The following is an 18,025-nucleotide window of genomic DNA, read 5'->3' as shown; positions in this document are numbered from 1 at the left end:
GAGTGTCTTCTTAATAGGAGTGTACCCTTAATAGGAGTTTCCCCTTAATAGGAGTCTCCTTAATAGGAGTGTCTTCTTAATAGGAGTGTACCCTTAATAGGAGTTTCCCCTTAATAGGAGTCTCCTTAATAGGAGTGTCTTCTTAATAGGAATGTGCCCTTAATAGGAGTTTCTCCTTAATATGAGTTTCTCCTTAATATGAGTTTCTCCTTAATATGAGTTTCCCCTTAATAGGAGTGTCACCCTAATAGGTTTATCCCAGAGGAGGGGTAATCATTAAAAAGAATGGTAAGTTTACTTACAACAACATTCATGTTGTATGTTTTCTTTACATGACAAATAACTTCTGGTGGGATGGGGGATCCACCGATCATACCTACAAGAAAAACAACACTAAACTAGAATGTTCATTTTTGAACAACATCAAGCTAAAAGGTGTTATTTTCCTTAATAAAAAAGATTTTTCGATTTCAGGATCAGGCAAAAGAGGTGACAAGACGTAACAATTTAAATTTCTGACATTGAAATGCTTACAAAAATCGAAGAAATCATTTATATAATTTCTGAATTGTTACTGGAAATTAAATAAAAGTAACCCATGCTCCGTACGTTTTCTATCTTAATACGTGGTTTTATACTAATTTGCACATGGGAGGAGTAAGTATAATAAAAGTGCATGCTTCCCTGATAAAAGTACTCTGACAAAATTATTTTTAAAAAAACAAATTGTTTCAAGAATAACATTTGCAACTATTTAGGGCCATTTATAAAAGTTCAGAAATGTTACATGGACCGAAAATCATTTAATTGAGTTTTATTCTTTCAGCCTGGAACTGTGGCAATACTACTTTTTCTGTTTTAAGCTTCATTTATATAATTTTTCACAGTACTACTGCAGCTTTGTTTACTCTTTATATGTTTATGAAATGATTCAAAAAGCTTGGTTTAAACATATGCACTGTTTATTTTGGTGAATACCTCATAAAAACTACACTTGAAACAAACTGAAACATACATTATTACATAAACAAAGGTGGTTACTGAAGTAACTGCAGTAAATTAAATTCTGATTTAAAGTTCCCTTACCAGACTTTAAACTGGTTAGATCATACTTTTTAGTGAGAGGACTGTAGGCCAACTCAAAGAGAGCATTCCGTAAAAAAAGAACATTGGTACACCTGAAAATAATGAATAAAATTAAAATATATGAATAAAAGAAAAGTTTTATAGCCTATTATATATAAAACAGCTAAATAAATTCTTGTCATTTGATTGGACGATTGTGGGTCACATGGGTGCAATAGTATGCACTATTAAATGATCATTTAATAGTAATTTTTATTGTGTACGAAAAAAAAAATCATTTTGCGTTTGGAAAATATTTGTTTATACTATTGCTTTTGAAATACAACAGCGCCACCTATGTTGTACTTTCGTCGGGGGGAAGATTGAATGTTATGACTGGTTTCACAATGGAAGTACATTTTTTGAGAAATGTACTACTATTTAGATCAAAAAGGCATTTAAATTAGCTTTAGATCGTTTGTAGGATTTGATTAATTAATGGGAACATCTCTACCAGACGTAGAATCGTAAAAAAACATTTTATTGTCGTATGAAAAAACATAATTAGCCTACATGAGATCCAGTTGCCTGTTCATACAGTACTTGGTATTGCTGCTTTTCAGCCTAGCTAGTTGTAGGCCTAGCTACTGTAGGCCTGTTAGTATTAGTATTAGGCTAGGCCAAGGCATTTTAGCTTTGCTAGGTCTAGGATTGTTTGGTCATTTATTTATTTATTTATTATTATTTATTATTATAATAATTAACAATACAGTACTGTAGGTGTGTTTATAGAATCCATATACATATAATAATATTATTAAAAACCAAATGTTACTGTTTTAATCAATGTGAATCAAATGTACATGAGCCTTTTGTTTGATTCAATTGACAGGAATCTATTTAGATGTTATATAAAACAAAATAATGTTTGGTTTTTTTTCTTTTTCATTTATATGGAGCTTTTTACAAATCCTAAATAAAAAATGCAAGAAACACAAGATACACAACATCAAATAAAAATAAAAGATACACAAAAGAAAAGGTAATCAGGCCTGCCATGGATACTGACGTCATCGGGCGAGTCACTTCATCCCACACTGTATCACATCTTTCACAGAATGAAATTATTTGCTCCATTGCATAAATATAAACAACCAAAATAAAACATTGATGTAAATATAACCAGTAAATAAAACCAGAAATAGAACCAGTAAATAGAACCAGTAAATATAACCAATTAATAGAACAGTAAACAGAAATATTAAATAATTAAATATATTACTTATCTGGAGGACCAAACTTAAAGCCTTGGCTTAATGCGTCCTCCTCACACAATTGTATTTATTAATTTATGTTTCTGTTCATATTGTATTATATGAAACAATAAACTTGAAACTTGAAATATTAAACAGAACCTGTAAAATAGAACCAGAAAATAGACCCAGTAAATAGACCCAGTAAAGAAGAAGAACCAGAACATAGAACTACAGTAGTATTGGACCATTAAATAGGACCATTTATTTAAATAGACCATAACCATGCAGTAGAACTAATACTGAACGGCATGTGATATGAAATAAACCAATAAAATTTCAAGGTTTTGTTTATTAACTGTATACAAATGAACTATGATGAATGTATTATTAATATGTTTCCAAGCCTCAAAATAGATATAGTAAATTGGTTATATTATATATATATATACTGGATATATTGGTTATATACTAAACCATGATGCACTTTTTATCTTGAGCTGCCTGTAAAAATACTTCAAATGAATATGTAGGAAATGGATAGACGGATGTTGCCCCAAGAACAAGAGGAGCTACCTGACTCATACGGTACCCTGCAATGTATCCCACAGGGCATAGACAAGCAATGCGGTTTACCTTAAAAAAACGAAAAATAATTGCTGTTGTAGCTTAATGTTGTAGGAACAAAAAGGTTTCCAAAAAAGGTAGAGTAATTGTCTATAAGGCTCTGTCTACACTATCAAACAAGTTTGACAAAAAAGTGTGATGTACCCAAATATGGTAGTGATATGACATCATCATGTCCATATATGAGCACATCACATTTTTTGTTCGTATAAAGTTTGATAGTGTAGTAGTAGTGTGTAGTAATAATTGTTTCATTTTGCTCACATTAACACTTTGACTGCCAAACACGGAGATCTTCGTGTTTGGAAACACAACACTTGACTGCCAAACACAGAGATCTCCGTGTTTCGCGTTTGTTTTAACGAAATCCGGTAGATAGGTTAATTATTGGTATATACTATAAATATGGACACTATATTCGGTCTGGACCGTACATATTTTACTATTTTAAAGTAACTAATCTGGTAACAAACGACTGTCAAAACGGTAGCAGTCGAAACATTAACATACCCCCGCGCATCACAGTATCGCTTAGAACAATGGCTTGCCGCGTCGTGTATCGACCTCGCTAGCTAGGCCGCCGAAGCATTACAAAGGTTTTTGTAGATTGGCATGTTTGTTTGTTCTGAATCAAAAATAATGGTGTCATTTTGTCATCGCGAATATCTTGACTTTCTTGCGCGAAACTATGAAAAACTAAAAAAATGGGTTATTTTTACAGCATTTTACTATTACGATTTACATATTGTGATTTGAAAATCGTTCTTCGTACCATTGTAAAGCTAAAATCGTTATGATTAGTCTAAATTACATCAGATCACATACATAGTTTCAATCAGCTTTAATAAAAACATCAAAATTGGCTAAAAACGCTGGCGGTGGCAGTTTCTAAATGGAAAAACCTCCGGCAGTCAAAGTGTTAACAAATAAATTTATTATATGAATAAGGAATGTTTATGAGTGCAATGGTAACAATAATTTCATGAGGTGAAAATAGAACATTTCATCTTTCATTGAATGAAATTATTTGCTCCATTGCACAAATATAATATAATATACAGTATATAATATTTATCATCTAACCTCATTATGGTTGAAGTCATCACATTTAAAATTCGTTTCATTTAGTGCTTTGAACTGAGTAGTATAACTTAATTTAGGCATTCCAGTTGTACCCTTAAAAAAGATTAAATATATTATTAATGAATAATTCATATTTCAACAGCGTTAAATGTTAATTTGTATTATTTCAGTTACCCATTAGTGCCTATTTTAAAACACCTATTGAAATGCTATAGAGAAGTATACTGCAGTCTTGTTTTTTTAAAGGGGGTGTGGGGGTAGGGTTGGGTTAGGACTATAATATTGAATTTCTATTTACACACTGTACCATTTATTTAATTCTGAATGTTTTAATATATATATTACTTATATTCATATTTTCAATATAGTTTTAACATGATAATAGTATTGGTTTTATACCTATGCCCATTCCCATCCTCCTCACAACTGACATAACATATGTATCACGATGCCTGCTGTCTGTATTAAATAAATTTCCCATATCTAAAAATTTGTTACCAGAAAGCATAATAAAAAGGTAACAAAAATACTCACAGAGGTCATGTAGATATGACTGGTATCATCAATGGTAACATGTTTACTAGCTTTCGACACTTCGCTATCGTATCCTGAGATAGCTATATCTTCAAAATTCAAAGTACCACTAAAATAGAAACAGAGTACATTGATTTGTTAAAGACACCTTCCCTACAATTTGTGACGTTTTGTAAAAATAATACATATATATTACCATTCCTTGTACGTTTTATAGTAAATTATGATAAAAAGTGAGAAACAATGCACTACTTAAGTAGCTCGCGGCAACTGACCTCTTGTGGACGGTCTTTAGGCCTAGCCTAGCTAGGCTTTGCTTTGTAGGCCTAGCTGGTAAACATCGGTAACGTAAGAACATCGTACGCTAGCTATATACCTAGCCTGATGTTGTATAGTTGCTGCATTAATTGTCTTCCTATTTTTGCCAGACTCCGTTGATACAAATTAGGGAAAACCCGGTATTTTCGCTGAAAAGTTAGGAGTCTTCCATTTGTTTTGGCCTCACGATCGATCAAAAAGTGGGCGAATTACAGAAGAAAAACAGAAATATCAATCCGCGCGCATTGCATTTTGGGATTTATAGCGGGCCGCTATAATTATTAGAATCAACTTATTTTTGACATTTTTAATCATTTAAAAGCAAAAAAAGTTATCGCAATAGGACCATATAGTATTATTTTTACATTAAATATAGTTTGTGATCTTAAAATAGATAAAAAAAACGTAGGGAAGGTGTCTTTAATAAAGCCTTGTCTACACTATCAAATGTGACTATGTGACAAAAAAATGTCATGTGCCCATATAGTATAGACATGATGATGTCATATCACTACTTTATTTGGGCATATCACTACTTTATTTGGGCATATCACTACCTTATTTGGGCATATCACTACCATATTTGGGCACATCACACTACTGTAGTTGGATAGTGTAGAGCTTAATAGTACAAACCTTTGATGGTTGGCACCAACTCCTACAACCATCCGCAATGTTGGAATACTATATATAAACGAGAAATAAAACAAAAGTTATATTTAACAGTAAACTATTTTTATTCACCGAAAAAAGGGTTCTACTGTGTTAACAAATTAAGAAAGTAAATATTTGTTTAAAAAGTGTACTTACTTTGTGGATTTAAGTTCACCAGGAGTGCTGGAGTTTAACTCTGGTATTATTTTACAAGCCTGTGCATATAATGTTTCTGGACTTCTGGCTAAGATGAGCAGTTTAGCAGATGTCTATAAAATAAAACATTCACATATAAGACTACTTAATAAATAAAAAAATCAATGCAAATTTGTCTGTTTTCACGGAAAAACGTCCCTTGAAAATGGTGTCCCTATCACAGTAAAATCAGAATGCAAATCGAGATAAGAAGCTACTTATTAAAATTGAGTTTTTGCAGGAGCACGTAAAAGTTAACTTTAATGCTATTTTTCAACATGCAATGCGCAAGGTCCACCCAACAAATCTATCATTGATATATTGGAGTTGGAAGCAGAGGAACTGGCTGTCACAATGGCAGATAGGAAGTGTTGCAGGAATCTAATATAATAATATATGTTCGGGTATGTGTGAACGACACATGCGCTGCGTTCTACACTTCCCGTCAAGGAAAATAAAAAAATGTTTGTTGCACAACTGTTGACTGAACTACGGTGTTATGCAAATTAGAAAGTTGATGTCATCCATTAAAGTTAATGTCTAAATGCTTCTGTGAAAACTCCCCAATATTACCAACTGACCTTAACTAAAACAAGTTTCAATGATTCAATAGGGTGTCCATACTGTAAACACACCTGTAAGAAAAGTATTATATAATAATAAACACACCTGCAAGACAATATATTTTATGTGATTTGATCAATATTAGGTATCAGCACATTCACACACAAATTTAAATATTTTGTAGGTCTTGGTGTCTGTTCGCATTATTGTAGTATTCAAATAGGAACAATTGGTTCCATCATCACTATGAAAAGTGTGATGTGCCCAAAATTTAGTAGTGATATGCTTAAATATGATAGTTATAATAACATCATCATGTCCATATAGGGGCACATCACATTTTTTTGTCACATAAACTTTGATAGTGTAGACAGAGCTTGAAAGATATTGACTAGTTATGAGAGAAGGGAATATAGTGGGCTCTGGGGCAGTATTCTGCCAACAGCGCCAGCCAATATTTTTATTTTAATATTATTCATACATCATACATATATTAATTAATTATTATAGCTAGACCAGGCTTCGTTCATAATTTCATTAGATGTCACAATGATCATTCTTAGTTCAATAATACGAAACAACCTACTGTTTGTTTATCGTACTCGCGCTGAACCGTAAACGCATTCAAATGGTCAATATTTCTAAAAAGGCTAAACACTAAAGCTCTGTCTACACTATCAAACTAGTTTGACAAAAAAGTGTGATGTGCCCAAATACGGTAGTGATATACCCATATATGGTAGTAATATGACATCCTCATGTCCATATATGGGCACATCACATTTTTTTGTCACATAAAGTTTGATAGTTTAGACAGATCTTGTGTAGGCTTAGACAATTTGTGAACCTGCCATCAATCATTAAACTTACTGTAACAATTCCCAAAGCTCTTGTAGCACCGAAAACCAGAGGCCACTCCATGTGATTAGCACCCACAATGGCAACACAATCACCTCTACAAAGACCATAGTGCAAGAGCCCAGCAGCTAGCTTTACAACCTGAAAAAATGACAGTTGTACTGTAAAATAAAATGAATGCTTATGATTGGTTTTTCCCCTTTAAATGGGAGTGAACAATGATTTTGCATGGTCAGTGGACCATGGACAGTTTTTACTTTAAGACATGTATAAAACATACAATTAAATTAATCAAATATCATATTATATATTATGTTAGCATGTACTTGATAACATTGTATATCATAAAACCCTACCGGGCAATACAGGGCAATGACAGGCCTACTCGGGCGAAAATTAGCATGACCCAGAAAAACAGCACAATGAATAAAAAGTTTTAATTCTGCAGTGATTATATAAAGCACCTTTGTCTTGTACTCAGCAAATGTAAGTGTTTCATTGTCAGTGACAAAGACATGCATTTCTCTGTCAGGATGCTCTTTGACCCTGTCTTCCAGTAACTTGTGCATAGTCAGGCCAATGAAGGGCTTGATGCCTGGTTGATGAAAGTAGCTCTTCGTCTGTCCATTTGCCATTTTATGCTGTAAAAATTGCAAAATGATGATAAAAATAAATTACAGGCATTAATAATGTACTATAAATTAATTAATCTTAAAATGATAAAGAGAAAGAGAAAAAGCGGCCCCAGAACCGATTCAAAATCGGAAACCCTCTGCTAGCTAGTTACAGGCTAGGCTGTACTTGAGCTATAAGAAACTCAGCTCAGAAAGCCTTTCTATCTAGTTCACTAGCTAGCTAAAAATAACTAGCTCGTCCAAAGATGATTTTCGTGCTAGAGAACAGATAAAAATAACAGCATTTTCAGAGAATTTCAGGACATCATGTATGTTAATTTAAAAATCGTGAACGGAATGTTGAATTTATTGTTTAATAAGTGAAATATAATATGAAATGGCATCTTATTTTCATCCTTTTTGGCCGCCGGTTATGAAACGCCAAAAAGAACAAAATATATGTTGTCCATTTCAGCCGCCGGAATCGTCAATGTTGTTAATGTATGGCGCGCCTTAAAAAATGGTGTATCCATGTGCCTATGGCCTGAATAGACGTGCGTATTCAAACAGCAAGCAAACAACAAAAACGATCATACTTTTTGATTTGCATGGAGTTGCGATATCAATATTTTACTATCATTCGCCGGCTTCTTCCTGACCGAGCCCTTCAACCACTCCCCCCACAACAACCACTGTGAAATAAAGTAAGTCGTGTAGAAATACTTTAGTTAAAACTACTACTATTACTAAACTAATCCCTCCTCTATAGATAAGTCATAAATCGGCTGTGTGATTTACACACATCTATTCAGGCGATAGGCACATCACTTGTATACACCCTTTTTGACAATTAAGGCGTGCCATACGTTATTAACAATATTGACGATTCTGGCGGCCGAAATGAACAATACATATTTTGTCTTTTTAGGCGTTCCATAACAGGCGGCCGAAATGACCGGCGGCCGAAATGATCAGACACCGTTAGGCCTAGGCTAGTAGGCTTACTAGAGTAGAGGCCCTAGCTAGGCCTAGGCCGGGCCAGGCCTAGGCCTAGGCTAGAGGCCTAGCTAGCCTAGCCCTTCTGCTTACTTATCAATAACTAGGCCTAGGCCTAGCAGCTAAGGCCTACTACTACTAGTAGGCTAGGGTAGGCTAGCTAGTAGTTAGTAGAGTAGGCCTAGCCTAGGCTAGGTAGTGTAGTAAATTATGCGGATCGATTCAGTGGCATGCAAAATAAAATAATATAAAGCCTAAAAAGCCTTCCCTCACCATCAACAACCACCAGCAAGTTTTATAATTTATTTATAAAAAAGGTGACAGTCACTATCTTTGATTAAGTATAAACAAAGTTTAAAGGCAAAGCCCGCCCGCAGAGTCCATTTGCAAAAAAACGTGGTGTGTGATTGGTTGTCAAAAAACAATTCATGCATGCGATTTTTTTTTGTAAATATCAACAAAAGGAGAGATAAAAGTTCTGACAAACCACTTTTTAAGGTGTCGGCACACAGCAATAAAGGTGCTCATGGATACCCTTATCATATTAATACATTCAGCAAAGTGTTTATAACGACAGTTAATGGTCTTTTGGCGTACATTTTATGTTTCCTTTACCGTAGGCTGAAGCCCCTGAAAAATGAATCTCAAAAACCTGTTTCAAGACTTTAATCCTGGGTGAGCTAACGTTGTATTTCGCTTCTTTTCGTAGCTTAGAGAGGCCTACCTAGCCCTAGCTTTTAGTTTTCAATTTTAATCATTTTTTCAAAACTAAAAGTAGTAAGCAATCTAGGCATAGCTAATTATACCTTACTACTACTAGTACTACTTTATGCATATATATCCAGGGTTAAACAACAATTTACTTAACTATAACCTACTTCATTTATTTGTGTCTTTTAATTTATCAAATCATTTCATATTTAATTTGTATTATTTATTAACATTGATGTTGACAATAAAGAAATTTAAATTTTTGTTTTTCGTTGGAATACCAACATAGCATGGTTGGTTCACTATATAGTAGTTGGATGGATATATGGCACACTTTTCCAAATAATTTTTCTTTTCAATTAGGTCTAGCCTAGGAAGGAGGCCCATATTCAAAAAGTTGATTTTTCTCTTTGCAGGAATTTTGTTATATATTTATCACTGTTATTGTTCACCATATTATTTGCGCTGAAGGGAGACGGCTATATTACCTGCAGTTGGTGGTTAGTGTTTCTTCCGTTGTGGATCTGGAAATGTTTAGTTTTTTCCGGTGCCACAATTGCTGGCCTTGTATGGTGGAGACATCCGGAATATCGGTACGTAACTTCAGTAACATTGAGTAATGCAACTAACTGTATGTATGATGCTATGAACACTTTTTTAGTTTTAAGTAATTTTTACTGTGGGTACCCGAGTCTAGGACACACTCATCTTCCCCTCTTCTTCTTCTTCCATCTGGACACTATTGTCTATTGAGCCAACTTTCAAGTCCTACTAGTTCCTTACACGTCGTCTGACGGCTCTGAAACATGGCATGCATATACTGTACTAGGGTAATTAATAGGTGAACAAGTTATAGAAAGAAAATGTTCGTACTTCAACCGGATGCAGAATTATGACGTCATGAACATGGTACCAATCGAAAAAAGTGCGATTTATAAAGTACAACTCCTTATTCGTTGTAGTATTGAGCTGGGATTTGGCATGGGTATACTACAGGGACAGTCCTCAAAGCTATAGAGCCGCATTATTTAATTTTAAACCGGATGCAGCCATATGATGTCTCGAAGATGGTATCTTGGTGCCAAACGATTTTCGTCGTAATATAGCCGTGTTTGGTGACATTTCAAAGGTCTTGACTTGGAGAATAAGAATATATACAGTAAAACCTATTTATGATATTGTGACGTCATTTCTGCTCCCTGGAATAGCAAAAAAATCATAATTTCATAATTTACCGTAATTATGCCATTTGTGGTTATGTGACATAACTTTTCGGAATATAGCCGTATTTGGTAGCAAGGTTATTGATGTGTATGTGAAGTTACATCCCGTCTTTTGCTGTACCCCGAGTATCGCACATTTGTGCTTGTTAGTGTTAGTGGTTGGTATTTCAACCATTTCATTTTTTAAAAAATTATACAGTTTCCTCAAGCCAAAAATGTTAATAAATGTTTATATTCATTATTTAGACATTTTTTACTGATAGTCTTTCCAAGTTTAGGTTTCATATGACTGGCATTTTGTTTCAGATGCAAATGTCAAGTTTCATTCATAATTATTTTATTTTCATTACTTGCTCGATGATGTTGGGTCATTGAAAAACGTTAAGTTTGATTATGTTTGTATGGATATTGTGCCATCATTGCATATTGGATTTAAAAAATAACTAATAACAAGGTACTTTTATACATAAATGGTTTTTTTTTCTAGTTTATTTATTTAATTTTTTAAATGTTTTTATTTTTATTTAATGTACAGCATAAAAACTAGTCGATTAGAATAATAAATCACTGAGCCGGATAATATTAATGACGTTTTGCAGAAATCCGGAAATTCCCAAAGAGCTAGTTTTCTGGTAAGACTACAAATAGATTAAAATAAAAACAGCTCTACAGACCTAGACAGGGTAAGCAGCTATGATCTGCAAAAATACATTTAAAAAATGAGGTACCCACATAATAAGAAAAAAAAAGAATATTGAAAAGAGTGCAATTATATAAGAAGGCTGTATATACAGTCTGTAAATAAATAATTTGTGTGTTTCACTCCTTTGTTCATTGACCGTATAAAAATGTTTATATTATATCAATATTAAAATTAAAGTAAAGCCCCCTCTTTAGGAAACCTTATTCAGGTGACAATACGGGGGAACTTTCTCATTAAATGAACGCAGGGAAAATATATTATAGTCAATCCCTATTCAGAGGGAACTTTCTCATTAAATGAACGCAGGGGAAATATAATACTTCGGCCAATTCCTATTCAGGGGGAACTTTCTCATTAAATGAACGCAGAGGGAAATATATAATAGTATGTTCAATCCCTATTCAGAGGGAACTTTCTCATTAAATGAAGGCAGGGGAAATATAATACTTCGGCCAATTCCTATTCAGGGGGAACTTTCTCATTAAATGAACGCAGGGGGAAATATATAATACTATGTTCAATCCCTATTCAGAGGGAACTTTCTCATTAAATGAAGGCAGGGGAAATATAATACTTCGGCCAATTCCTATTCAGAGGGAACTTTCTCATTAAATGAACGCAGGGGAAAAATAATACTTCGGCCAATTCCTATTCAGGGGGAACTTTCTCATTAAATGAACGCAGGGGGAAATATATAATACTATGTTCAATCCCTATTCAGAGGGAACTTTCTCATTAAATGAACGCAGGGGAAATATAATACTTGGGCCAATTCCTATTCAGGGGTAACTTTATCATTAAATGAACGCAGGGGGAAATATATAATACTATGTTCAATCCCTATTCAGAGGGAACTTTCTCATTAAATGAACGCAGGGGAAATATAATACTTCGGCCAATTCCTATTCAGGGGGAACTTTCTCATTAAATGAACGCAGGGGGAAATATATAATACTATGTTCAATCCCTATTCAGAGGGAACTTTCTCATTAAATGAACGCAGGGGAAATATAATACTTCGGCCAATTCCTATTCAGGGGTAACTTTATCATTAAATGAACGCAGGGGGAAATATATAATACTGTGGCCAATCCCTATTCAGGGGAAAAACTTGATGGTGTACCAACGATGTCCCCTTAATAGAGGTTCTACTGTGTTATTATTTTCATGAAGTTAGTAGTAACTTTATTTTTTTTTCATCATTCAAGTTTACTTTCTTTCTAAATTTGATTCCAGGATAGAACGGACAGTGAAACTTAATTAACCTTATTATTTTCAACTTTCCATTAACTGGGAATTCCCAGTTTCTGGCAACTAATCCATATTGACCTTGACACAATTATTAACTTACTAAAATATGACTTATGACTCTACTTTATAGTATTAATAATGTATAATAACATAATAATTGTAATAATTATTATTTTATCAAATTAAATAAAGTGTAATTTAATAATAATATTAACTGCAATGCAAAATCGCGATACACATTTGAGAAATGTTGACCTTTGACCACTTGCAAAGCAAACACACAAATAAAACATAAAACAATTCAACTGAAGTGGGAATTTCCAATTTTCTGCATACACATTGGACTGAATTGATTGTTGGCCCCTGGGAACAGATGTTCTTAAAAGCCACTTGTAGGATTCAATGGGGTAGGAAATTTCATATCAGATCATTTGTCTAATTTTTAGTATCTACAAATGTTCATGTATTTAGGAAATTGTATAAAAAACATCTATTAGAAAATTATATAATATATGATAAAGTAATTAGTAATCCCATTCTTATGCATTTGATTTCATTTCAGAAAGTAATTTGTAAACCCATTCTTTTATAAATCAAAAATAAAAATGTAATTGTTTGCTTAGTTTAAATGTATTTATTGGAAAACTTCTATAAATTATAATTTTGAGCTGATTTACATTTATTAATGAATTTTATATTTAAATGGGTTTTTTTCTTTTATAAGCATCTGCTTCAAGAATTTTCCCCTTTTCTTTGTTTAAATCAATTTTGTGATCAAAAAAGTGATTATAAATGTTAATTTTGTCGTTTATTTATCTACTTTATTTACAAAGAAAATAAAAGAAGTTGTCATTGTCATTGTCATTATGATATAATATAATAAAACCGATTATTTAAAAACTCTATTTAACCAGAAACACATTGTCTGTAAAGTAAATTACTTTTTGGTTAAATTTAAGAGTTTTTTATTATTAAAATAATTTTTTTTTAGCAATAATGAATAACTTTATTAAAATGACATTGTTATTATTAACATGTTTATAAGACACTACATCATTAAAATGCACTCTATTTATAATTACAGAATAGAAGGAGAAGGCTACGTGGACATGAAAGCAATCATTATCAGCGTCGCGCTTCACTCGCTCCTATTTATTTTTGAAGTTCTTGCCTGTGACAACCTTGAGAGTCATCATAATGTCTGGCTGGTGGTCTTTATGCCGTTGTTCATGACGGCACCTATATCAATAGCAGCTTGTGTCTGGGGTTTTAAACATGATAGGGGTCTTGAGGTATGCAGAAAAAAAAATGAAAAGTATATTGCATGTATATACCTGCCAACTCTCACGCATAATGCGAGAGTTTCATGCATGAGGACCGATTTGTTATGCCTCACGCATACATAGCTATTTCTCAATCTCACGCATCCATTACAAATATTCACAAAAACATTATTTTGAAATTAACTTGCCTGTTTTGGGAGGTAAAATAGCCTAGTACTTCACATTTAATTAATTTCAGCATAAAGAGCCTATGCCTATGATTATTTGTATTTTATGTTTGAGGTAGTACAGGAAAACCAAACTCAATTCAGCGAAAAAATAAACATAGAGGGCGTTTTTCATGAATATTTTGAGTTATTATAACATAGAAGGTGCTACATACAATTTTAATTTAAATTCCCATGCATTGGCCACTGATAAAATTTGGTATACTATATAAATGTTAAAATAACATCTAACCAATTAATTAACTCCCTAACGCAAAGCTACTTTGCAGTACAGGTAGTTATTTAAAACAGTTATTGTGTTGGGACAGTACCTGTTGCCTTCTTGGGTGTGAATCTAACCCTAGCCATCAGTGCAAGATCAGTGGTCTATGTGTATGAACGCCAGGCTAGTGATCTGGAGGTTGTGGGTCCGAGTCCCACCAGAGACTCTGACTAAATATGTACAAAGTGCAATCACATCAGATTAGGGCAAACATCTGACCAATCATAAAATGTGTGTACAACTTATTATTTTTTTAAAAATGAACAAATTGTCAACTTGAATTCAGTTTTAATAGCCTACAATTCCCAGTTTCATACATTAAAACATTTAGACTCCTAATATTTCTGAAGAAAGAAATTTCCCAAAAAAGTTAATCAATGTTGCCCTCTCTTTTACCCACACTTATCCACCATAATTACCGATAATTTGTCTATGAAACCAACTTACCAGGGTAAAGTCAGTCTGAACGGACCCAGATATGCCAGAACTAAAAAGTGGCCATGTTCTTTTTTTATTTTTGGGGTTTTTTTTTTTGTTTTTTTTTTAATAATACACAGGTTTTGTATTTCTGTATTTTAAACCAAATTATTTGCTTTCTTATTTTATCATTCATTGATATCAAGAGAACAAACAAACTGTAATATTTATATATAATTTTGTGTCTTGTTTTTCAGTTTGAGACCATTTGTTCAATAAATATACTTCAGTTTGTGTTTATTTCATTAAAACTTGATATGTTCATCACTTGGAGTTGGGCAGTAAGTCAATGGATTTATAATTACAGAAAAATTAATATAAAATATTATAACAAATATTTGTTTACAAAGGATGTATTATTGTACAGTATATTCTAAAATATTAATTTAGGCCAAATAAAAAGTGTTAGTTTAACTTTAAGACTATTATTTGATTATTTTTACATTTTTTTTATGGTGCTCAATAACAAAAACAACAATTCTACAATTTATTGTAAATAAACATCGTAACTTTTAATTTGAAAGATTGAACATTGAAGTTGTGGTACATAATCAAATTACTTACAAAAAATAAAAAAATAATAAATATAGTAAATATACTGTAAAAAAAAGTAAAATATGAAGCTCCAATATTTGATTAAGTTGGGGACAGGAACTAGAGGTAATAAGTTCTGCTTTTGTTTTTTGCTTTAAATTGTTTTTGCTTTATTTAGATTGTTTTTATACCGATGTGGATCTTAATGGGTCTTCTGTGTATGGTAGATGTTATATGGTCCATACTTATCTTTAGGGCTACTGAGACAATGCCAGAGCAGAGACGGGCCCACATGATGGCTGCGTTTGCCCGAGCTACTCTAGTAGTACCTCTACTTACTTTTGAAGTGAGTATTTATCAAATATATTTATTTAGGTTAACATAATTTACAATTTTGAGGTTACTGCTGGCTTGAGACTTCCCTATTACAACACAGCCCCCAACCCCATGTCCCTAACCCCGCCACCACCCTTGAAAATCATTGTTGTCCCGGCGTTAAATGACCACGGCCAAAACATGCCTGGTTTGATACTCCCAAAAAAGATTGATTTTTATGTTGTGGTATGATAAACATCATAATTTGGATAATTTTAAAACAAAACTTAAGATTGGTGAAAAGAGCAAAATTGTAGGTGAGAGCGTGCAAGTTTGATTGACTGTTATTGATTGAATACATTTTGTTTTTGTTTTTTTTTTCACTTTTGCAGATTCTTTTTGTAAATTGGTTAGAAGGTGTTAATGATTACCCCTTACCAGCAATCTTTTCGCCACTCTATTTATCTCTTGTTGTATTATTACCTACATCGTTTGGTCAGCGAGGAAACAACCAATGTAAGTATATAAATAAATAGATTCTTGTCATTTGATTGGCAGATTGTGGGTCACATGGCCTACAATAGTACATACTATTTAAGGATCGTGCAATCATACTTTTTGTCTCATACAAAAAAAATCAAAATCAGCGTGAAATCCAATATTAACAGCAAGTTATCCTGAATATACTTTACTGAACATGCCTATTGAATTTCAAGAAAATCGGTTCATTGATAACTTCACAAATAAAATCTGTATTATTTTATGGGCTGAAATATCAAGTAGTGAGCTCTCTCTCTCTTCCCGAATTTTCACTTTGCTATGTACTTCACTCAGTTTCTGAGTCCTTTCACTTTCAATTTTATTTTTCAGGGTGGTTTGGGATTCGCAAGGATTTCTGCTCATTTTTATTAGAGGTATGCCCATGCTTGCAAGAATACGGAAACATAACATATACTTTACATCCAGTGGATATCCCACCAGAGACGGAGCAGATCCCTGTGCGTACGCTTCCAACACCAGCACCAACTCCGATAATTATCAATACATCCTCTGGAAAACATGTTATGCCTGCAACTATTGATATGCCAGATTAACGCATTTTGAAAATAGAATTTTTTGTCGATCATTAAATTCTGGATTTTTTTCATGGAAATTGAAGTGTTACATAATCAGGAAACTGACTCGAAGAGCAAGATGTATGGATAGATCATGTGCCCGAGGCTGGACAACGTTGAGGCTATGGCACGCAGCTCATGCAAATATTTCACTCCCAAACATGAAAGAATACTGTAAGCAATTGGACATACAGACAACCCATAAAAATCTAATATTGAAGTGTAATAATTGGGAAATTCAAACGAATAAAAAATGTATTAAATGTATTCATCGTGTTAAAGTACTTACCAAGGTATTATCAATATTCTATAGTAATAAATAATTAGTAAACACAGATGTACCTCATAAAGATAAAGCTGGAGTTGCTTGGTTTGTAGTTTGTTATGCCTCTTTTATAGCAATATCACACTGAAAAATTGAATGTTCAATGGAGGCTATCAGCACAGTCAACCGTCAAATGTAATTTTATAGTTTTATATAAGGATGGTCAATATTTGGTTGAAGGCACAATCAAAACTGCTTGTCTAATGCCTTTTATTTTATCAGCAATGTCGGCTGTGCACCTTCGTCCTGTTGTCTATCGGCAGATATCTAAAATGTAGACGTAGGGTTGACGGTCGGAATAGTCACTTCCAATGAATTAAGCTGTCTACACTATCAAACTAGTTTGACAAAAAAATGTGTGATGTACCCAAATATGGTAGTGAAATGACATCACATTTGTTGTCACATAAAGTTTGATAGTGTAGACTGAGCTTTAGTAATGTGGACATAAAGATGGTCTAAATGTTAGGATGGAGGTGTACATATTCAAGAGATTTACCTGTAGTGATTACAATGCTCTCCTGAGTTGGTTGGTGGTAGACTACAGGTAGACTTCATGATGTACAAACTGTTGGTTTATAAAAATACTACATAATTAGATCAGTGTAATAAATAATGTATTTGCATACTGATGATAATAAAAATGAAAATTAAAGAATGTTTTTAATTTCTCTATAAAAAGTAAATTAGCAAAATTGATCCAACGTTGTGTATTAAGTTCTGTCCACACAATCAAACTAGTTTCACAAAAAAAACGTTACATTTTGTTGATAGTGTTGACAGATCTTAGACAGATCTTTATGCCTCTGAAAGACTTTCAGCAGATGCGCTGCTGCCA

General features: G+C 33.1%; 2 protein-coding genes across 5 annotated transcripts in view; one reads left to right on the top strand and one right to left on the bottom strand.

The window, feature by feature from the left end:
- LOC140049997 (medium-chain acyl-CoA ligase ACSF2, mitochondrial-like) overlaps window positions 1–9,108 on the bottom strand; it is a 46,672-nt gene extending 37,564 nt beyond the window's left edge. For 3 of the 4 annotated variants that reach the window (XM_072094980.1, XM_072094978.1, XM_072094979.1), the window contains exons 1-12: window positions 9,035–9,097; window positions 8,362–8,457; window positions 7,616–7,792; window positions 7,164–7,292; window positions 6,311–6,364; window positions 5,691–5,803; window positions 5,517–5,564; window positions 4,563–4,671; window positions 4,029–4,121; window positions 2,806–2,954; window positions 1,087–1,178; window positions 303–376 (exon numbers count right to left, since the gene is read on the bottom strand). In XM_072094980.1, coding sequence (XP_071951081.1) covers window positions 303–376; window positions 1,087–1,178; window positions 2,806–2,954; window positions 4,029–4,121; window positions 4,563–4,671; window positions 5,517–5,564; window positions 5,691–5,803; window positions 6,311–6,364; window positions 7,164–7,292; window positions 7,616–7,792; window positions 8,362–8,457; window positions 9,035–9,037 — 1,137 coding nt within the window. In that variant the 5' untranslated portion in view covers window positions 9,038–9,097. Of the gene's footprint in view, window positions 1–302; window positions 377–1,086; window positions 1,179–2,805; window positions 2,955–4,028; window positions 4,122–4,562; window positions 4,672–5,516; window positions 5,565–5,690; window positions 5,804–6,310; window positions 6,365–7,163; window positions 7,293–7,615; window positions 7,793–8,361; window positions 8,458–9,034 lie in introns of all 4 variants that reach the window. The other variant, XM_072094981.1, reaches the window with a different exon arrangement.
- A 78-nt stretch (window positions 9,109–9,186) lies between these two features.
- LOC140049988 (transmembrane protein 185A-like) lies at window positions 9,187–17,941 on the top strand. The gene is made up of 7 exons (XM_072094964.1): window positions 9,187–9,436; window positions 9,889–10,065; window positions 13,734–13,941; window positions 15,096–15,179; window positions 15,611–15,778; window positions 16,140–16,263; window positions 16,618–17,941. The coding sequence occupies exons 1-7, from the start codon at window positions 9,399–9,401 to the stop codon at window positions 16,839–16,841; spliced, it is 1,023 nt and encodes a 340-aa protein (XP_071951065.1). The 5' UTR covers window positions 9,187–9,398; the 3' UTR covers window positions 16,842–17,941.
- Window positions 17,942–18,025: the final 84 nt, after the last annotated feature.

Source organism: Antedon mediterranea, chromosome 5, assembly GCF_964355755.1.
Source record: "Antedon mediterranea chromosome 5, ecAntMedi1.1, whole genome shotgun sequence".
NCBI lineage: Eukaryota > Metazoa > Echinodermata > Crinoidea > Comatulida > Antedonidae > Antedon > Antedon mediterranea.
Note: the sequence above shows the minus strand (reverse complement) of the source record. Positions and strands in the feature narration are given on the sequence as shown.

What these genes read in the sequence shown, in the direction of transcription:
- LOC140049988 (XM_072094964.1), top strand. Translation starts at nt 9,399, where the DNA reads ATGAATCTCAAAAACCTGTTTCAAGACTTTAATCCTGG. An exon ending in TCATCACTTGGAGTTGGGCA is followed by an intron (nt 15,180 to 15,610) that starts GTAAGTCAATGG and finishes TGCTTTATTTAG; the next exon opens with ATTGTTTTTATACCGATGTG. An exon ending in TCAGCGAGGAAACAACCAAT is followed by an intron (nt 16,264 to 16,617) that starts GTAAGTATATAA and finishes TTTATTTTTCAG; the next exon opens with GGTGGTTTGGGATTCGCAAG.